This window comes from Trichosurus vulpecula, chromosome 5, assembly GCF_011100635.1.
Source record: "Trichosurus vulpecula isolate mTriVul1 chromosome 5, mTriVul1.pri, whole genome shotgun sequence".
NCBI classification, from domain to species: domain Eukaryota; kingdom Metazoa; phylum Chordata; class Mammalia; order Diprotodontia; family Phalangeridae; genus Trichosurus; species Trichosurus vulpecula.
The window spans coordinates 190858938-190882162 of record NC_050577.1 but is presented as its reverse complement, the minus strand read 5'-3'; the positions used below and the strand labels follow the sequence as shown (position 1 = coordinate 190882162).

The 23225-nt window shown below is 36.1% G+C and overlaps 1 protein-coding gene across 1 annotated transcript in view; it reads left to right on the top strand.

Annotated features, from left to right (window-relative positions):
- RIMKLB (ribosomal modification protein rimK like family member B) overlaps positions 1-22009 on the top strand; it is a 66419-nt gene extending 44410 nt beyond the window's left edge. The window contains exons 2-5 of the mRNA XM_036760425.1: positions 2030-2260; positions 8906-8992; positions 14441-14644; positions 21521-22009. Of these exons, the coding sequence (XP_036616320.1) occupies positions 2030-2260; positions 8906-8992; positions 14441-14644; positions 21521-21984 (986 nt within the window). The 3' untranslated portion in view covers positions 21985-22009. The remainder of the gene's footprint in view (positions 1-2029; positions 2261-8905; positions 8993-14440; positions 14645-21520) is intronic.
- The last annotated feature ends 1216 nt before the right edge of the window (positions 22010-23225 follow it).

The window sequence follows — 23225 nt, the reverse complement described above, 5'->3', positions numbered from 1 at the left end:
ATAGTGCAGGGGATACTAAAACAAAAATGGAACTTTCTCTGAAGGATTTATAGTAGGGGCTACATATACACAAGTAAATACAAAGTTCATACAAAATTATTTCAAGAGGAAGAGTGTCCTAATAACTGGAAAGATCAGGAAAGGACTGGTGAAGAACTTGACCCTGGTTGTGCTTTAAAGAAAGTAAAGACTCTGTAACATGAAGGTGAAGAAAAGGAGTGCATTCTAGGCATGGGTAACAACCTCTACAAAAACATGGGCAAGTAAGGAAAATTGTGAACAGAGAAGAGCTAGCAAACTAGCATCACTGGAATGGAAAGTTATTTACAGGGAGAGTATTATGAAATTAGACCAGGAAGGTGAAAGAGGTGAAAGAGGACTTTGTGTTTTATCCTAAAGGAAAATGAAACCCATTAAAGATTTTGAAATGGGGATAACATGTTCCAGTCTGTGTTTCTGGACTGTCAGTTTGGTAGCTATGTGGAGAATGGTTTGGAAGAGCCAAAGACCAGAGGCAAGGAGATCAATTAGGAAACTATTGTAATAATCTAGATGAGAGTAATGAGGATTTGGACTATGATGGTAACTGAATGGAGAGGAGTATACAGACAGTTCTCACTTTACATAAATTCGCATTATTCATTCAACTTTACCCAAAATAATTCTGAAAGAAAATCACATTCCCCAGAATATGTTAATTTTACTGTACAGTTCTATGATCTCTCTTTCAGCTCCTTCTCCTCAGTTCCCCACCAAGAAAAAAAAGTAACCTTCCAAGTGAAAGCAGAGAGACCACTGCCCCCACCAAATTGGGAATTTGGTTTGAAACCTCCAGAGCTGAGAGAGACCTTTGCCCCACTCTACCCACCTGCCCATGTATCTAGCCTGTACCTGTCTTCAGTCCACCCATGCCTGGGTACAGGCTGTCTGTCCCTGCACCCCACCTATCACCCATCCTCTCCTATTGTGTCTACATGTTCTGCCTTTCAGTTCCAGCCAGCCCCCAACATGTCCTTGTCCTGTTCTCACTTCTCTGTCCCTGGCCCCCCACATGTTCTTGAACTGTGTGCCTCTCCCTTTGCCATGTCCACGGGCAAATCCACATCAGTAAAGTGAGAACTGTTTGAACATGGCAGTAGATGCTATGGAAGAAAAATCAGCAATTGACAACCATTTCTATAGGTTCAATTACTATCTCTATGAAGATGACTCCAAAATCTCTAGGACTGTATAACAATTGTTTATAAGACTCCTACTAGATAACCCACAAATAGATTGGGTTCAAATTGTTTAAAATAGAACTCATCATATTTAACCTCAAGGACATCACTCCTTTCCAAAGTTCCCCATTTGTATCGATGGTACCACCATCCCTCCAGTCTTTAAAGATCTCAGCCTTGGAGTCATCCTTGATTCTTTCCCTTCCTCAAATCTCATATCTAAATGGTTGTCAATTGCTGATTTTTCTTCCATAGCATCTACAGTTCAAGAAACTGTTTTATTTATTTTTCTTTATATGCCTAACACATCTCTTCATATGGTAAACACTTAACAAATGGTCAGTGAATTAAATTTAATTGGGTCAACAAAATTAGATTGGTTGATCTCAAGAATTCTTTCTGACTTCAGAGTATGTATAATGACCTACACAAGTAGAGCTATGTTCATTAAAGGAGCCACCTTGAAGAAAACCATTCAGGATAGTAGTTTGGGGACTTTGATAATGAAGTTAGTGGTTTCTTTTAAAAAAATACAGTGTTAAGAAAATATCCCTCTCCATTCCAGTATAATAAACCTTTGGTCTTGTCTGTTGGAGAGAAAATATGGATTTGTGAAAGTATGGATATTGCCATAGTTTTGAAGTGTCCACTGTTAGGTCATCATGAGTCTGAATGATGAATAACAATGCAAGGTATTACATGAACTGTGATGTGGAATATATGTATTATTGTGCTTTGTTGTGTCTTTTCTTCCATCTCCTTTGAACCTTTTAAATTAATCCACTCACTTTTCTTCCCTCTGTTTGCAGGTCTCCGAATCAATGGGGAGTTGATCACTGCCTATCCCCAGGTGGTGGTGGTAAGGGTGCCAACACCTTGGGTGCAAAGTGATAGTGATATTACTGTATTACGTCACCTAGAGAAGATGGGATGCCGGCTGATGAACCGGCCCCAAGCTATCCTGAATTGCGTCAATAAGTTCTGGACTTTCCAAGAGCTAGCTGGCCATGGTGTTCCTCTTCCAGATACCTTCTCTTATGGTGAGGTCATCACTAGAAAAATATAGCATAAGTCTAGAATCAGTGACAGTTTTCACGGGAATGAACAAATGCTTAAGGAAAATCCAGTAATGGGGGACTTCATACAGATATAAGTTAAACACTTTGGGTTTTTAACGATTTGAGTAGGGTAATTAGGGAATCCTGACTTCTCATTTGACTCCATCATGTAAGACAGGAAATAATGAGATTTCATTACCATTCTATTCAACAAACTTTTATTAAAAGCACCCACCAAATTCAAGGCACTATGCTGGGATTTGGAGATAGAAAGACTGAAAGGCAGAAAGCCCCTGCTTTCAAGGAACTTCTATTCTGCTGGAGGATAAAAATATTTTTTGTTCAATTATTTCAGTCATTTCTGACTCTCCTTGACTCTATTTGGGGTTTTCTTGGCAAAGGTACTGGAGTGGTTTGCCATTTCCTTTTCCAGATCATTTTACAGTTGAGGAAACTGAGGCAAACATGGTTAAGTGAATTGCTCAGGGTCATACAGTGTGTGAAGCCAGGATTGGACTCATAAAGGTGAGTCTTCCTGATTCTAAACCCAGAGGTCTGTGTGCTGTGCCACTTAGCTGTCCTCAAAATGTTTTTTTTTTTTTAAAATAAATGCAAGATAGAGGTGCAAGGAAAGTTTTCCTATAAGCATAGCACCTAAGTTGAGCCTGCAAGGAAGCTGAGAATGCTAAAAGGTACAGTTGAAGAGAGAATATATTCCAGGTATAAGGAAACAACTTGTTCAAAGTCACGGAGACAGAAATTGGGTTGTTAAGTTCTGGTCATGGCACATAGGCCAGTCTGGCTATAGAGTTCCAGTGTGAAATGAGTCTTAAAAAATCAGAACTCTGTCATGCAAGCTCCAAATACCAAGCTGAGGAATTTTATCTATTTTATCTTAAAGCACTAGAGAACCAGTGGATGTTTTAAGCCAGGACGTTTAGACTTGTTTTTCAGGAAAATTATTTTGGCAGGTATGTAGAGGATTGAAAAAGGTGACCAAAAGTGTTGAGGTATTAAACTAGAGTAGTATTCCTGTGAGCAAAGAGAAGTAGATGGATATGAGCTGTTAGAGGTAAACTTAACAAAACTCGTGCACCAGATTGGATACAGAGAATAGGAGATAGGGAATAGTTGAGAATGGCCGAGGTTATGCATGGTGGTGCCTGGAAGGTTGATTTTTGCCCTCAACAATAACAGGGGAATTGGGAAATTCAGGGAGAAGACAATGAATTTTATGTGACTTCAATGCTACATGTTCCACTGAGAGTTGGTGTTTCAGGATTATAGAGGTCAGAATAGAGATTAAGGATGGATAGATTGAGAGACATCTGCAAAGATCAGACCTCATGGAATGGTGTAATATTTCCTATTTAGCCCAAGTCAGACATACTCATTCCGTTGCCTTTCAGAGTTTCAGTAATAGCAGGAAGATACCTTTAAACATTGGTATACATCAGTAAGGCACTTTAATCCTTTAAAGAGAGTGCAACAGAAATACTTGGGATTCAGTTAAGACAGATGACTGTATTCTTACTTCCTCTGATTATCTTCATTTTGTTAAGATTATAAAGCCAAAAGAAGGTGGTGTTGCATGTAGATTTGCCATTGAGCAGCTATTAATGAGATACAGTTGTGCAGTAATCTGCCCCCTTTGCACACCTGTAATGAAAAAAAATAACTTGCATTTAAGTTTTTTAAATTTTATTTTGTTTGAATTTCAAATTCTCTCCCTCTCTTCTCTTTTCCTGAAACAGTAAGCAATTTGATAAAGGATATTTATGTGCAATCCAAGACATATTTCCATATTAGTCATGTTGTGAAAGAAAATACAAACAAACAAGATGCAAAAAAATAAAGTGAAAAATATTATGCTTTGATATGCATTCAGACTCCTTTAGTTTCTTCCCTGACTGTGGATAGCACTTTATATCATGAGTCTTTTGGAATTGTCTGGGATCATTGTATTGCTTAGAAGAGCTAAGTCATTCATAATTCATCATCATACAGTGTTGCTGTTACTATGTACAGTGTTCTCCTGGTTCTGCTCACTTCAATTTGTGTTAATTCACGTAAGTCTAATCAGGTTTTTCTGTTCGTCATTTCTTATAGCATAATAGTATTCCATTACAGTCGTATCCTACAACTTGTTCAGACATTCCCCAATTGATAGGCATCCCCTCAATTTCCAATTCTTTGTTGCCACAAAAAGAGCTGCTATCAATATTTTTGTACATGTGGGTCCTTTTCCCTTTTTTTTAAATCTCTTTGGGATACAGACCTAGTAATGGTATTGCTGGATCGAGGGTACGCACAGTTTGATAGCGCTTTGGACATAGTTCCATATTGCTTTCCAGAATGGTTGGATCACTTCACAACTCCACCAGCAGTGCATTAGTATCCCAGCTTTCCCACAACCACTCCCACATTTAATTATTTTCCTTTTCTGTCATATTAGCCAATCTTAGGTGTGAAGTGGTAACTCAGAGTTGTTTTAATTTGCATTTCAGTAGTCAATAGTGAAAATCGTACATTTAAGAATAGATTTTCCTTACAAATATCAAGAATTCTGCAGTTCTAGCCCTGTCAAAAAGATGTTTGTATCTTGAAGTCTATTTTACCATCCTGAGCCATCTTTTGACATGATGTCTGAAGGACCCAGAGAATGGGAAAACAGATAAATGCTACATTTTTTTCTTTATTTTTTTAATTATATATTTTTAGCTTTCAACATTCACTTTAAGATTTTGAGTTCTGCATTTTCCTCCTTCCTTCTCCTCCCTCCCTTCCCAAGATGGCATGCAATCTGATGTAGACTATACATATACAATCATATGTTAGTATGTTTATATGTTATTTGTGCTGATTTCTGTTGGTGCACTTTAGTTGGGGTCAAATCTCACTACTGTTGGCTCTGGTTCATAGAAACATATGAAACATATACATATTTAATATATGTATATTGTGTAATATATAATATGTATGTATAATGTATAAACATACATATTTAAATATATAATTCATGTTGTGAAAGAGGAATCAGAACAAAAGGGAAAAATCACAAGAAACAAAGAACAAAAAAGAGAGAGAGAAAAATAGTGCTTCAATTTGCATTCAGACTCCATAGTTCTTTCTCTGGATGTGGATAGTTTTTCCATCATGAGTGTTTTAGAATTGTCTTAGATCATTGCACTGCTCATAAGAGCTAAGTTTACCAAAGTCGGTCATCACACAGTGTTGCTGTTACTATGTACAGTGTTCTCTTGGTTCTGCTCACTTCACTCAGTGTCAGTTCATACAAGTCTTTCCCGGTTTTTCTGAAGTCTGCCTGTTTGTTCATCATTTCTTATGGAACAATAGTATTCCATTACATTCATAAAACCACAACTTGTTCAGCCATTCCTCAATTGATGAGTATCCCCTCTAAATGCTGCATTGTTGAAGCTACATAATTTAATACTTCTACTTTTAAAAAAAATTAAGTAGGATACTTCCTCTTTAATTCTGAATACAGACATCTTATCAAGATAAGCAGGATGGGTCACAACATCCAGGTTCATTTGCAAACTTTTCTTGGCTTCAGCTTATCAGCAAGATTTGTGCTGATCTCTGCAGGCGTAGTTTGGTTTTGGTCTAATCTCACTACTATTAGCTCTGACTTGTAAGATAATGAGAAAAAAAGTATTATATATGTTAAGTAGTCTCTATATAGTAAGAAATAGGATTTTTTTAATATTTAGGGTAGAGAAAGTAAATGAAAACATGTATTTATAAAAAGGAAAAGGAGTGATTTTTTGAATAGGCATATTACTACTTAGCATCTTAGTTTCTACTAAAACTCAAATTAGTTCTCCTTCTTTTACTTACTCTCTTAATCTGATGAGAGAAGTAGCAAATCTAGGTAGATTTCTTCAGGGTTTCTGGTATGCAGGGTGCCCAAGAAAATAGGAGGCTGAAAAGTGAAAGAATTGCTAACCTTTTCAGTCTCTGAGAAAGGTTAGTTTTCTTTGTTAAAGGAAAGGATTCAGTTCAACAAATTTATTACATTTAAGTACCTATTTGCTAAATGCTTCTTATGTACAGGCAAGTTAGGTGGCATAGTGAATAGAATTCTGGGTCTGAAGTCCAGAAGAACTGAATTCAAATTCAGCGTCAGACATTTATTAGTTGTGTGACCCTATGCAAAGCACTTTACTTATGTTTGCATAAGTTTCTTCATTTGTAAAATAGGGATAATAGCACCTAGGGTTGTGAGGATCAAATGAGATAGTAATTGCTCTATAAATGTTAGTTACTGTCGTTGTTGTTGTTAAAATATTGGAGGTACTAAGACAAAAAGGAAGCAGTACCTGGCCTCAATGAGCTTAAATCTCTAATGGTGTTTATAGTTAAGAAGATTAAAAATTATTTCAGGAGAACTAGCCATAGGTAAAGATCAGGGCTTTCAAGAAGGATAAAGATTCTCCAGTGTAGATTTGAAGAGGAAATGCATCTAGGACAAGTTCTTAGATTTAGAGTTATGAGAGATCTTAGAAGTCATCAGGTTAATGTCTTGCCCAAGATCATACAAGTAATAAATTATAGTTAGGATTTAAAGTCAAGTCCTCTGACTCAAAAACTCCCTTCTGTTGTACCACATTACTGCCTAAGTGATGGTTTGTGCAAATACATAGAAGTAGATTTTGGCATATCCAGTTGGGGAAGCATTCAGTTGATTTATGGCTAGAACCTAGACTCTATGAAGAATAGTAGTTTGAAATAAGGCTAGAAAGGTTGGTTGGAGCCAGATTGTAGAGAGTCTTTACTGACAGGTTTGTATCTTATTTTAGAAAGAATATGGAGGCCTTTAGAGATATTTTACCAGAGAAATTATGTATTTGTACCAATGTTTTTGGAAGACTATTTTCATAGCTTTATAGAGGATGTATATGGGGGGAGCAGAGACTGGTGTCAGAAAGACTAGTTAAGAGGTTATTACAGTAAGTGAAGTAGAAGATTAGGGACTGAACTAGAGTGGTGGCTATGTGAATGAGGAAAAGGAGACAGATTCTAGAGCTATCTTAGATATGGTGTCAATGGATTTAGCATATGGAGAATGAGGAAGAGGAAATTGTCAAGGATGACAAGGTTATGAACCTGAGTTCTTAGGAGGATGTAAACAGAAATGGGGAATATGGAGTATGGTAGATGTCAGGTTAGTAGAAGATTATCAATTTTGTTTCAGTCTTTCTGAGTTGAAGTTGCTATAAGCAAAAATGCCCAATAGGAAGTTGATAATGTGATCTGGCCGGTAAGGAAGAGATGAGAGCGTCAAAGGTAAGAATATGGGCCTAGGGTCGAACCCCAAAGTACACCATTGGTTTTAGGAGCAGATAAATCAACATTTGTTAAGTGTATACTTTGTGCCAGACACTGTGCTAGACACCAGGGATATGGAGACAGAAATGAAACAGTCTCTGCACTCAGTGAGCTTACATTCTGTCATTTAAATCACCCTTTGTGAAAGTAGTTATAATTTACAATTGAGTGCTGGCCAAAGAAGCAGAATTACCAAGGGTTGAGAAGTGAGCAGTGGGGAAGTCGACGAAGCAATGAGTATAGATGACTGAAAAGATGCCCTATAGTATGGTAGGTAATGGCGAATAGAGGGGCATTAGTAGAACCAGTGTAGGTTTTGTTGTTGTTGTTGTTGTTTAAAGTGTTAGGAAGAACAAGGCATGTATGTTTAGGGAACTGGGAACCAAGAGGTAGAGAATGAATTTGTCTGTCAGTTTTCATTTGTAAAAGGAGGAGGTTGAACTAAATGATATTTAAATTTATTCTAGCTCTGACATTCTTTGGTTCTAGGGTAGAACTAACCTTTAGCAAAACCTTCCTGGTCTACATCCAGACACCACCAATTGCCTTGTTATTGGGAGGGCCCATTTGAAATGAGATAACATGAATTTGTAATGGACATAGTTAACACAGTTGATAATCATTTCTTCCTATATATTCAGCAGGAAAGAAGGATGATAGTTGGGGGGCAGGGAGGTAATCCTGCATTATAGATTGACAGAGCTGGATAGTAGCATAACAAGGGAGCAAAAAATTCATGGATAGAATAAAGTATATAATTGATTTGGTTAACTATAAGGTCAAGACTGTGAAGGGCGGAAAGTGAGGCTAGAATAGAGTTGGTGGTCTGGGGAAAGAGGGAAGAATGGAAATAAATTTAGGAAGGAGTGAGGAAGAAATGAAAGGACAGGAGGTTATGATAATGATTTTCAGAGTTGAAGATGTTGGAAGTGGCACAGTTATGGATGATGATGAAATTTTGAAAGTATGACTAGTCCTATGGATACCTGAGTTAGAGTGAAGATATAAACTGTGGATTTTGAGAAGTTTGGATATATGATGATAAGTATTTAGAGATTTAAGATTTCTCATATATATTCTAAAACTGACAAGTAGTTTGGAACTAAAATTAATCTTTACTCCTCCAGAGTTTGTTTTCATCCTAAAAATTTATTCTAGGTCTTTGAGCATCAAAGTAGGCTTCCCCTTTGACCTTTTTTTTTTCCAATAGTTCAGAAGAGGACAATCATGAAATATTTCTTTTTATGTTTCCTTTTTCTTTTCTTTAAACAGGTGGTCATGAAAATTTTGCTAAAATGATTGATGAAGCAGAAGTATTGGAATTCCCAATGGTGGTGAAGAATACACGGGGTCATAGAGGTGTGTATAACTGGGACACACACACAGACACACACACGGTTCATCCAGGAGAAGTAATGAGGGGGAGTTTATGGAGAATTTATTTTTTTCTTGATCAGATGAAAGCAGTTATTTTCTTTTGTCTGTATCCCAGACAATGACTAGATCATAGTAGTAAGAAATAATCTTTTAATCAAGTCAAGAAGGGAACAGTTTCTGAAACAGGGATTCTGAAAGACATATAAGGGAATAAGAAAACCCATTAGATAGCCATAATAGCAATAGCTAATATTTATAAAGTATAGTTGATAATGAATACAAATTAACATGGAACTACTTTGAAACAGGAGTAAGAGGTATAGAGAGCTCAGGACTAGAGGAAGAGGAAAGATTCATTTGTCCTAGGACTTTGCGTGCCAATATTAAAATCAGAGTCTAAGAATAAAAAATTAGATGAGAGAAAGTATTTATTAAGCCTTTACTGTATGTCAGGCGCTGTGCTAAAGCACTAGAGATACAAATCCCTACCTTCAAGCTACTTATACTTTCTAAAAGGGAAAACAACACATCAAGCGAACCTGGAAACTGGGGGGTGGGTTGGGAATAAGCAAGGTGGTATGGTGTGGAGAAGCCCCATATGCAGCCACTTCATTTCCTCTCTTTTTGTTTCCAGTGCTGCTACCCTAATTCAGACCACATTGCCTTTCCTGGTCTATTTTGGTAGCCTTCTGACTGATCTACCTCCTTGTACTCTATCTTTCCCTGCTTCTGTCTCTCTCACACAGGAGTAGTCTTTCCTAGTGCACAGCTCTGATGACAAAAATCTCATATCTCAGAAATCTTCAGTGACAGTAAATGCCAGACTGCTTAGTCTAGAGCTCCCCAATCTGGTTCCAACTTGTAGTCATATTATCTCATTTGATCCTCACAACCACCCTGGGAGGTAGGTGCTATTATTATCCCCTCTTTACAATTGAGGAAACTGAGACAGCCAATGTTCAGTGACTTGCCCAAGGTTATACAACTAGTAAGTGTCAGAGATGGGATTTGAACCCAGGTCTCCCTGTCTCCAGGTCTGGTACTTTATCCACTGATCCACCTGGCTGCTTCTGGCTATCATATCAAATCATCTCTACTAGACTACAAGCTCTTCATATTCCCAAAATCTGGCATACTGCCTGTCACATAGTAGACCCTTAATAAAGTTCATTAGAATTGAGTTACACTTAAATTTACCTTTAAAAAATTTAGCTGGTAACACATGCATACTCCCCCTAAAGTTAATTGGTTCTGGGAAAATATAATGTTAAGAAAAAATAGTGTTAATGGACAGTTAGGTTCTCGAGAGCTTTACTTGTGCTATAAGCGATACATGTAGTAGTGTTTAACTGAAGGAAGTTTAGGTATGCCTCTGGAGCTACCACACTTAATTTAAATCATCTCAGACAATCCAGTTTGGGTCTTGGATGACTGACTAAATAATGTTGCAGTGAAGCTTGCTTACACTTAATAAAGTCCTTGCAAAACGTCATTGATCAGAACAAAATTTTATAGGATATGCCTATGATAAAAATTAACAGTATAGCCATTTCTTTTTATTTTTACTTGTTAAATCATTTGATAAAAGAAATTGTTAAGAACAGACTTGTTTTGTTATAGAAAGTCTATCTGTACGCAGAATCTAAAATAATCTTAAGTATAACCTTATTTATCTCCCTGCTTAGGAACTTTCAGTGGCACCCTGTTACCTTTAAGCTAAAATTTTAAAACTCTTAAGCTTGGCACCTAAAATCCTTCACAGTGTGGCCCCCTCCATTCTTACTTCATATTCTTACCTTTTACATAGGTACTGATGTCAGAGTCCATTCATTCCTAATTTGGCGGGGTAATGTTCCAATGTCCCAGTGTTGCCCTTTAACAAAAGTAAAAAATATTGTGAAATCTCAGTGTAATTAATTATGATGTTCATATTTTTAAAATTTATTCATTATATGCTTATAATAACTACAGTGAAAGCTTTTGCCCCAGCCTCCAAAATGTTCCAAATTTAAATTTACATTATATAATTTTATAATTTTACAATATAATATATAATTTTACAATATAAAATTATATATATAATATATATATAATTTTACAATATAAAATTTTATAACTATAAAACCAAAAAATTTAAAACTCAACATAATAATTATGAATATTTTATTGCAGCATTGTGGAAGAATTAAAAGAAATAATCTAGCAAGACCTTATATGCTTACTTCATACTAATTTTTTTTGTCCTACAAATTTTATCAAATATAACAAACATTTTAATGAAATAATTTACATCTTGGAAATGCTTAACATAATATAATAATCATATAGTAACTTAATTTCAGTGTTGGAGTTTTTTATTTGAACAAAGGTTGGCAATGTTTGGCTCAGTACCTGATAAACTTAGTCTTAAATCTAGTTCCATATCAAGTTTTTTTCTATGTTTTGATTTAAAACAAGAAAATGAAAATGCTTGCTCACACAAATATGTGGTGGAATATGATAGGAATCTTTTGTAAGCTCTTCTGAAAATGGGGATATGTACATGCCAGTCATTTTGCACTGATTCCTTTTGGCAGTTTGGAAACAATTTGATGGCAGATTGAGAAACTTAGAGTTTGTGCTTAGTCGAAAGCAGTCAGAGTTTGATTTAATCAAACTAAAGCACTAAAATCATGGTGCTCATGATCATGACATTTTCAAATTGCTATAGAAAAAAACCTGTAATGCTTCAAAAATGAACATGCTTGCTGTGCTAGAGAAAAATATATTTGTAACATAATGGTGCAAATTATTAAGTGCTTGAAGGTGCCATTAAAGAAATTTTAATGTGAATTCCTTGGGCCATTGTTACCCCAAGGGATTCATGAGCCACAAGATAAGAATCATTGTTCCAGTCAAATTAGTTACAAGATTCAGAATTTAACATTCCATCTCCTGCCTTCAGGTCTTTGTATGAGTTGTCCCCCATACCTAGAATGGCCTCCTTTCTTCCTTCTTTTAGAATCTTTAGTTTTCTTCAAAGCTTGTCATGTACCATCGTCCCCCAATATAAAGAATATAAAAAAGGTCTCAGAAACCCAGCCACTTCTTCATTTCTTGCAAGCTACTCTACTTTGATTTGTATTCCCTATTATGGTGGCTTCACCCCCACACCCTCACTCCCGCTTTCACTTTTCTCTTGTGTGTTGTCTTCTCCTTAGATTGTATCTCCTTGGGGTAAAGGGCTATCTTTCTTATTTGTATCCACAGTACTTAGCACAGTACCAGTCACATAGTAGTTACTTAAATGTTTATTGTATTATAGTATATAACATTTTCTCACATAAAGCTGTTAAATGTTTATCAGAACACAATCAAATAAATTGATAAAGCCCTTAATTCTGTTTCTTGTCAACCAACAAGTTTTATTTTCTGTATAGTTTTAGAAAGAGATATATGCATTATATTCAGCTTCCATTTTGTTTCTTCCTTTGCATTTGTTTAAGAATAGGACAGAATTCCTGATTTCACAAAGATAAGTTATTATAAATAGAATTTTCGCAAAAATAAGTTGTTATAAATGGAATCAAGCCACATTTAGTAAGAATGGGATGTTTCTTCAGTAGTAAGTACACCAAAGATTTTATAACTTCACTGTTTGGAAATAATTCAGTTTCTGGTTATTACAGTGATAGTTAGCGTGTCCTTCACTGAGTCTTTGTCACTGATTTTTTTTTTTTCTACTTAGGTATAGAAAGTATTTTGTGTCCAAAATTCATTCATTTGGTTTCATTCAGTAGGGAATTATTCCTTCCATTGCCTCTTCCAGAATGTTTATATATATTATAACACTCCCATTTTTTCCCATTCCACCCTGTTCTCTCTCCATTGCACAATTTTCTTTTTTCACAACTACTACTTTTGTAATATTTTGATAGGATAATAAATTGTATTTGCCATATATTCCCCTACAAAGAAGCTTGTCCCCTTGACAAGCTTGGAAAACCCTAACCCAAAGGAAACCTATTCTGATTCTCCATTATCATGTATATTATCTATTTACTTAATATAAACGCAGTGCTTTTTGTCAGTATCCTCAGTGCCTTGCTTATAGTAGGTGCTTCAAAAATGCTCATTGGATTGGATTGTACTGCTTTTCATAATAATAATTACCAGTCTTTATGCAAACGGAACCCTTTACAAATGCTTTTAAGTTATCTTTAGAATGTCAAAGAATTTAAATGGTGAAAATATTAAGCCAAAAGAATTGGAATTTAAATCTTGTGAAGAGAAGAGCCATTGTCTTGACTGTTCATGGACTCTAATATAAGTAATTTGATTGTGTTTTTGGTTAGGTTAAATAAAGCCTGTCTTAGAGTTGATATACCTTGTCAGCCCAGCTGTTTACATGGAAACTGAGGCGGCTCTTCTATTTTATGGTGCCACAAGCTCAATGGATTACATGTTTCATAAGTAAACCTAGAAATCTGTTCACCATTTATTCACATTGCTTCTATGGGAAATTGTGTTAGTAGTTCCAAATAGCCATTTTGTAAATGAACTTTTGGAGCACAACCTTTTTGTAACTTAGGAACTGGAAATATGGAATTAGAGCAAGGGAGATAGCTATAGAAACAAACCTGCCCAAGCTAATCAGGTATTATTGTTAGCTGGACTATACATCCTTCTCTCTAAAGGCCAAGTTTCTCTCCCAGCTTTCCCCTTTTCACTGCTAAAAGCTGTGTTGAAGGAATCAAAATGCTCCTTTTTGAGTGATTGTGTTATTCCTGATTGTTTTTAGTAAAGAAGGCTATGCCTCTGCCTACCAGAGATACCAAAGAATGTGAAATGAAGGTTGTTGTGACAGAAATTCTTTCAGATGGCTTTGGAGCAGTAGTGGAGGAGGAAAGGGTAGGATCCCAAAATAGAAGCCTGGGGTAGGAAGAGTCTTGTGGTCTATTTTTAGAAGTTAGGTTTCAAAGAAGGCAAATTCTGCAAGATCATCTGGAATCCTGAGGTGATTTTTTAAAACTACGACTTTGATGATAGTTAATAACAGTTAGAGGTCAAACGATAATGATGTATATCAAGTGTTTTGCATACCTTAAAAGTGACATATAAATGTAAGTCATTTTTATTATCACCACTTTATTATCACCACTACTCTCAGGAAACATTTTAATATAGTTAAAGTGAAATGCAAATGTATCCTTTAATCTTCTCCTGTTCCCATTTTCCTGTTAAGCAGAGTATTACTTAATATCAGATTTTAACCCTTCACTGAATGATCATGACAATTCATTGTGAAAAACTAAAATATTATTGATATAAATATCATGGTGTTTTAAAACATAAGTATTGGGGAGGAGGGTGCCAAAAGAGACAGAAGTAATTACCAATTGTCCATAGTACAATTACTTTTAGCATCCTTTTTTTTTCTTCTTACTTAAGGTAAAGCTGTTTTCCTGGCTCGAGATAAGCACCACTTGGCTGACCTAAGCCATCTTATTCGCCATGAAGCTCCATACCTATTCCAGAAGTATATAAAGGAATCCCATGGCCGGGATGTGCGTGTCATTGTGGTGGGAGGCCGCGTAGTCGGCACTATGCTGCGCTGTTCAACTGATGGAAGGATGCAAAGCAACTGCTCCCTAGGTATAAACAGTGCATTGTCACATTACATAAATGGATAGCATAGCTGTTCCAGTGGGCACTTATCCAAAGCAAATAAAATTATTTATTTTCTAAGTTATAAATAATAATGTTGTACACCTATATAGAGCAACATAATGTGGAAAGAGTACAGGATATGGATTCAGAGGACCTGCATTCAGTTCCTGACTTAATAGCTATGTGACCTTGGACAAGTCACTCAATCCTATTGAGTCTCAGTTTCTTCATTTGTAAGTAAGGAGATTGGACTAGATGATCCCTACAATTTTTTACCTACAGATTCCAGGATCTAGAATCCTAAATATGAAGATAATACTATAAACCTGCTTTTAATAAAGTAGGGTGTATCTTTTGAGTTATTTTTGCAGCAGTGGAAATGTTCACTGAACTCTCAGTTCTCTGTTTCCATTCCTAATTTGTAAACAGTATCATGAGTATTTGAACTGGACTTTTTCCTTCAGTCAGGAACCTGGTACAGATGTTGTAATGTAGCTGACAAGGATGTTTTCAGTCTCTCTTCCTTAGTCCCAATCTCCTACACCTCTATAAGGCTCCCCAGACCCTATATTGTCTTGTGGTTTGGTAGGAAGGAGGACGAGTAAGGGGAGGCAAAAGTAACTCCTCCATTGGAAATTCTGCAGCTATCGCCCTGGCCAATAGCATTTGGGGGAAAGGCATTTTTTCACTCCGTTATTTTTGTGCCATATATGTAGTGAGTGCATTGCTTACATAAGGATATAGGATTTATAGCTCAAAGAGACCCTAGAGATCATATAATCAGAACCCTTCATTTTTTACAAATCAGGAAATTGGGTTCCAGAGGAGTGCCATGATGTATCCAAGTTAACACAGGCAGTGAAATGCTGAATTGGGATTTGAACCCAGTTCCTCAGGTTCCAAATTCAGAGTTCTTTCTACCATACAGGTCTGCTAATGTGTATGTAAATTATCCTCAAGTAGAATGCATTCAATTTTAATGTCAGTACTGTATGTTCACTACAAAAAACATACAGTATTAAAATTAGATTGTGACTAAAAATTATTTGCAAACTAAAAACCCTAATCCTAAAGAATGAGTGGTTCAAAACAACAAATCATAGAAACAATCAATATCTTCACCCAGGAGAATGACAATAATGAGACTGCATACCAAAACTTATGGGATGCAGCCAAAACAGTTCTATGGAGAAGTTTTATATCTCTAAATGCTTACTTGAATAAAATAGAGAAAGAAGAGATCAATGAATTGGGCATGTAACTAAAAAAGCTAGAGAAAGAACAAATTAAAAATTTCCAATTAAATACCAAATTAGAAATTCTAAAAATTAAAGGAGAGATTAATAAAATTGAAATTAAGAAAACTTTTGAGCTAATAAATAAAACTAAGTAATGGTTTTATGAAAAAAAAATAACATAGATAAACCTTTGGTTAATTTGATTAAAAAAAAGAAAACCAAATTACCAATATCAAAAATGAAAAGGGTGAATTTACTAACAATGAAGAGGAAATTAAAACAATAATTAGGAGCTATTTTGCCCAACTCTATGCCAATAAATCTGACAATCTAAGTGAAATGGACGAATATTTACAAAAATATAAATTGCCCAGATTAACAGAAGAGGAAATAAAATACTTAAATAACCCCATTTCAGAAAAAAAAAAATTGAAAAAGTCATCAATGAATTCCCTAAGAAGAAATCTCCAGGGCCAGGTGGATTTACAAGTAAATTCTACCAAACATTTAAAGAACAATTGATTCCAATACTCTATAAACTATTTGGAAAAATAGGCGAAGGAGTCCTGCCAAATTATTTTTATGACGTAGTTATGGTGTTGAGCCAAAACAGAGAAAGAAAATTATAGGCCAATTTCTCTAATGAACATAGATGTAAAAATGTTAAATAAAATATTAGCCAAGAGGTTACAGCAAGTTATCACAAGGATAATACACTCTGACCCAGGTGGGATTTATACCAGGAATGCAGGGCTGGTTTAATATTAGGAAAACTATCAGCATAATTGACCATATTAATAACAAAATTAACAGAAATCATATGATTATCTCAATAGATGCAGAAAAAGCTTTTGACAAAATGCAATATCCATTTCTGTTAAAAACACTGGAAAACATAGGAATCAATGGAGTTTTCCTTAAAATGACAAGTAGCATCTATCCAGAACCATCAACAAGCATTACATGTAATGGAAATGAGCTAGAAGCATTTCCAGTAAGATCAGGGGCGAAGCAAAGATGTCAGTTATCACCCGTGTTATTCAATATTGTACAAGAAATGTTAGCTTCAGCTATGGGAGAGGAAAAAGAAATTGAAGGAATCAGAATAGGCAATGAGGAAACATTACAGGTGATATGATGATATACTTAGAGAACTCTAGAGAATCAACTAAAAAACTACTTGAAATAATTAACAATTTTAGCAAAGTTACAGATTATAAAATAAACATACATAAGTCATCTTCCTTTCTGTATGTTACTAACAAAATCCAGCAGTAAGCAATAGAAAGAGAAATTGCATTTAAAGTAACTGTAGACAGTATAAAATATTTGAGAGTCTACCTGCCAAGACAAACCCAAGAACTATATGTGCACACAATTACAAAACACTTTTCACACAAATAAAGTCAGATCTAAATAATTCAGTTGCTTATGGGTATGCCTAGCTAATATAATAAAAATGACAATTCTACCTAAATTAATTTACTTATTAAGTGCCATACCAATCAAATCACCAAAAAACTAGAAAAAAAATGATAACAAAATTCATCTAGAAGAACAAAAGAATATCAAGAGAAGTAATAAAAAAAATTGCATCTAAAATGATATTATAAAGTTGCAATCATCAAAACTACTTGGTACTGGCTAAGAAATAAGAGTGGTGGATCAGTGCAATTGGCTAGGTACACAAGACACAGTAGTCAGTGACTAGTAATGTATTGTTTGATAAACCCAAAGACTCCAGCTTCTAGGACGAGAACTCACTATTTGACAAAAACTGCTGGGAAAACTGGAAAACAGTATGGCAGAAACTAGGCATGGACCAACATCTTTCACTGTATACCAAGCTAAGGTCAAAATGGGTACCTGATTTAAACATGAAGGGTGAGACTATAAGCAAATTAGGAGAGCAATGAATAGTTTACCTGTCAGACCTATGGAGAAAGGAAGAATTTATGACCAAACGAGATAGAGAAATTTATGAAATGCAAAATGGATAATTTTGATTACATTAAATTAAAAAGTGTTTGCACAAATAAAGTCAATGCAACCAAGATTAGGAGGGAAGCAGAAAACTGGGAAGCAATTTTTATAGCCAGTATCTCTGATAAAGGCCTCATTTCTAGAATACATAGAGAACTGAGTCAAATTTATAAGAATACAAGTCATTCCCCAACTGACAAATGGTCAAACGAAATCAATAGGCAGTTTTCAGATGAAGAAATTAAAGCCATCTATAGTCATATGAAAAAATGGTCTAAATCACTATTGATTAGAGAAATGCAAATTAAAACAACTCCGTTGTACCACATGACAAAACAGGAAAATGATAAATGTTGGAGAAGATGTGGGAAGATTCGAACACTAATGTATTGTTGGTGGAGTTTTGAACTGAACCAACCATTCAGGAGAGCAATTTGGAACTATGCCCAAAGGGCTATCAAACTACATACCCTTTGATCCAGCAATACCACTGCTAGGTCTGTGTTCCAAAGAGATCATGAAAAAGGGAAAAGGACCCATACATACAAAAGTATTTATAGCTGCTCTTTTTGTGGTGGCAGAGAATTAGAAATTGAGGGGGTGCCCATCAATTGGGAAATGGCTGAACAAGTTGTGGTATATGAATGTAATGGAATACTATTGTTCCACAAGAGATGATGAACAGGCAGACGTCAGAAAAAGCTGGAAAAACTTGCATGAACTGATGCTAAGGGAAGTGAGCAGAACCAGGAGAACACTGTACACAATGACAGCAACATCATGTGATGACTGACTTTGGTAGACTTAGCTCTTCTGAGCAGTGCAATAATCTAAGACAACTCCGAAACACTCCTGATGCAAAATACTATTTACATCCACAAAAAGAACTATGGAGTCTGAATGCATATTGAAGCATATTATTTTATCTTTGGTTGTTTTTTGGTTTTTTTCCTTTGTGGTTTTTCCCTTTTGTTCTGATTCTTCTTTCACAACATGACTAATGTGGAAATGTGTTTAATTATGATCAAATATGTATAGCCAAAAAAAAATTAGATTGTGAGCTCCTTGAGGGCAGGGACTGTTTTTTGTCTCTTTTTGTATCCCTAGCACTAAGCTTAATACCTGGCATATAGTAGGTGCTTCATAAGTGTTTATCGACTGACTAGAGAATTTGTCTCAGAGCCAGGAAGACCTGAGTTCGAGTCCTGTCTATGATACATGCTTGTTATGTGTGACTCTGGACTATAATCGAACCTCTTAGTACCCTCTCCAGTTCTCTAAAATTATGAGTTCCAAAGCAATACATTCCTACACTGGACTATAATCGAACCTCTTAGTACCCTCTCCAGTTCTCTAAAATTATGAGTTCCAAAGCAATACATTCCTACATTGGTAGGAATTTCCTCAAAGGGAGGTATCCACACCAGTAAAATCACAGCTCTGGGCGTAAATTTAAATTATGTCTGGGTGATTTCTGCATGAAAACTATATTTGGTGAACACTATATATGCATGCCAATCATGGCTAGGTTAAGATTTGTTTGGAATAGCATCATAGGCTTTAGATTTGGAAGTAACTTAAGTAGGTATTTAGCTCACCCTCCTTATTTTACAGATGAAGAAGCTGACTGTCGAATCTAAGTACGTACCTTTCTTTCTCTGGGGTTATAGCCAAATATCACCATCTTTCTGCTGCTATACATTTCCACTTAGATATTTTGTAAACATTTCAAACTGAACATATCCAAAATGGACCCCATTATCTTTTTCAATTTAACTTTTTTTAATTAGGAAAAATTTATTTTCTCTACCTCATACCTTCCACCAACCTATTAAAAAATAGAAAAACAAAAACAATACTTCTGTAACAAATGTGCATAGTCAAGCCAAATGAATTCTTACATTGGCGACATCCACAACATATGTATTCCACCTTCTACGCCCTGAGTCCATCACCTCTCTTTCAGGAGGGTGAGTAGCTTACTTCATTATCAGTCCTCTAAAATGATGGTTGTTTATGATGTCAATCAGTTTTTAAGTCTTTCAAAGTTGTTTGTCTTTACAATGTTGTGGTATTATATGAATTGTTCTCCTGATTCTGCTCACTTTACTCTGCATCAGTTCACACAAATCTTTCAGGTTTCTCTGAAGTAGCCCTGTTCATTCTTTTTTTTTTTTTGGAGGGGAGAAGGCAGGGCCATTGGGGTTAAGTGACTTGCCCAAGATCACACAGCCAGTAAGTGTGTCAAGTGTCTGAGGCCAGATTTGAACTCAGGGCCTCCTGACTCCAGGGCCGGTGCTCTACTCACTGCGCTACCCAGCAGCCCCCTGTTCCCACACAGTAATATTCTATTTACATTCATATATTGTAATTTGTTCAGCCTTCCTCAACTGAGAGTATCCCCTTGGTTTCTAGTTCTTTGTTTCCACCAAGAACTACTATAACTATTTTAGTTACTATAACTATTTTTAGAATGTGGAATAGTGGGCAGCTAGGTGGTGCAGTCAGTAGAGCACCGGCCCTAGAGTCAGGAGGACCTGAGTTCAAATCCAGCCTCAGACACTTGACACATGTACTAGCTGTGTGACCTTAGGCAAGTCACTTAACCCCAATTGCCCTGCCAAAAAAGCAAAAAAAAAAAAAAAAGAATGTGGAATAGTGTGTCTCACACTGCATGATCTGGTTCTGGCTTTGGTCACAACATTTTTCTGTTTTACAACACTTCATCTAATCAAAACAGCCTATTTATTCTTCCCCATACGTGACTTTCCATCTCTGAGGCAGCTAGGTGGTGCAATAGATAGTGTCAGAAAATTCTGACTTCAAATCCATCCTTAAGATATTTACTAGCTGTGCGACACATCACTTGACCTCTGTCTGCCTCAGTTTCTTCATCTATAAAATGGGGGTAACAACAGCACTTATCTCCCAGGGTTGTTGTGAAGATCAAATGAGATAATTGTAAAGGGCTTAGCATATAGTAAACATTAGATGAATGTTAGCTGTTATTATGATCTTTATTATAGTACTTACATGAACAAAAGCATAGGTATTTTCAGAATGTTTAGAATGGTGGTTCCTTCCTCTATCATTCCGCAAAATTAGATATCCATGATAGGACCAAAGACAGTAAGACAGTCTTCAGAAAATGTAGATATCAATAGAGTTTCCAACCAAGCTATCAAGTACGACTTCCTACATGGTAAAAGGAAGGTCTTAAATGAATAGAATACAATGTGACTTTTTTGGGCTTCACTCCTTAGTTCTAGAAAATTGGATTAGGGGATCATTCATGAATAAATGGCTTGAATTTAGGATCCCAGTTTTATGTCTTTAAAAGATAGAAAAGGGGGAGCTAGGTGGCATGATAGATAAAGCACCAGCCCTGGAGTCAGGAGGATCTGAGTTCAAACTCAGCCTCAGGCACTTGACACAACACTAGCTGTGTGACCCTGGGCAAGTCACTTTTAAAAAAAGATAGAATGGGAGCTAGGACCCATTTGGCTTAATTTGACTCGGGAGAGTCTAAGAAGACTCTAGCAATGTCAAGATATGTAGAGTTTTTGTATGTATTCTGTTCCATTCATTTGAGAAAATTCAGTAATGTTTATATCTACCCATGTGGCTTTGCCTTTCTTAGGTGGTGTGGGAATGATGTGCTCACTGAGTGAACAAGGAAAACAGCTTGCCATCCAAGTGTCAAACATCTTGGGAATGGATGTGTGCGGCATTGACCTGCTGATGAAAGATGACGGTTCATTCTGCGTCTGCGAGGCCAATGCAAATGTAGGTTTCATCGCCTTTGATAAGGCTTGTAATCTAGACGTAGCTGGTATGATAGCGGACTATGCCACCTCCCTTCTGCCCCCTGGCCGGCTCACACGGCGCATGTCCCTGCTCTCCGTGGTGTCCACGGCCAGCGAGACTAGTGAGCCAGAGCTGGGCCCCCCAGCCAGCACTGCTGTCGACAACATGAGCGCAAGCTCCAGCTCTGTCGACAGCGACCCTGAAACCACGGAGAGGGAGCTACTCACCAAGCTCCCAGGGGGCCTGTTCAACATGAACCAGCTGCTAGCCAATGAAATCAAACTCCTGGTGGAGTGACTCCACCTGTAAATAATTAACGAACAAAGCCCTTGTAAATCTTTCTCTCTCTCTCTTTTTTTTTCCTTTTTTTCCTTCCTTTTTTGAAGCCAACTTGCAATGCTGTTTATGAGAGAAGCTCAGGGAGCTGGAGGGGAAACTGAGCCAAGTTAGATAAGAGAATAAAGAGAGAAAAGGAAAAACCTATGTTTTTCAGTCACTGCTATCCTCCATTTTTTAATACTGCAGAACCATTCAATGGAATTTTACCATCTGAATTAATAAGGCAGAAAAGTGGGTATAAGGTCTTCAGGCTCAAGTAGATAATTCCTTCACTGTTGTTACCTTTTAAAATAACCTTCAAAATGAATTTTGCTTATATTACAAAGGGCCAGAGAAGAGGGGATGTAAAATTCTTGCACAACTCCTTATATCTTCTGTGTTTGGAAAGTCAACACTTTACTGTAAACCATAATTCCTCTCTCTTGAGATCATTTATTAGAAATGGGTCAGAAGAAGTATCTAAAATTAAAGAAGCCTTTTAATATACAAAACTGAAATTTCTGCCATTTCAGTATCCAATTATATGTCCATATGTCTTTACCAATTTTCTAGAACAGTTTTAATATGAATGCTTCATATTTTACAGTTGGATTTTGTTTTTCATATTAGATGGGAGGGCAAGATAGATGTGATCTGTAAAAACATTCCTTAATAATGATAGAAGTGGCATGTTTGCATAATGGAAGAGAGTTGAACAGCGTTGCAACGTTTGGTGTACAAAGTAACATTTAATCGAATGTGGAAAAACTTACACTAGTTTAAAAATATGTGCATTGCCTTGTATTTGTTAGTGTTTTAGTCTTTTGGAAGCTATATACTATGTTAATGTTGCATTTTTTTAATACATGCTAGTCCAATATTCCCTGCTCTATGCCTGCATCTTTAACAATGGCCAAAGTGAAGAAAACGCTACCTTTTGTTAACAAGACACTGAATTGAAGCCTGTGCATCTTTATTATCCTTTTTTCCTTTCCTTTTTTTCCCTTTGTTTTGTCTTTCAATGGTGGTTGGGTGTATTAAGATGAGGATAGAAAAATAATTTATATTTGGGAAATTTAGAGCTGCTTTTAAGCTCTTGAATCCATTTTGATGCCAGTATTATGTACTTGCATTCACATTTTAGAAAGGGGTGTGTGTGTGTGTCTGTGTGTGTGTATGTGTATGTGTGTGTGTTTGAGGGAGGGTGGCTAGTGGGGTTT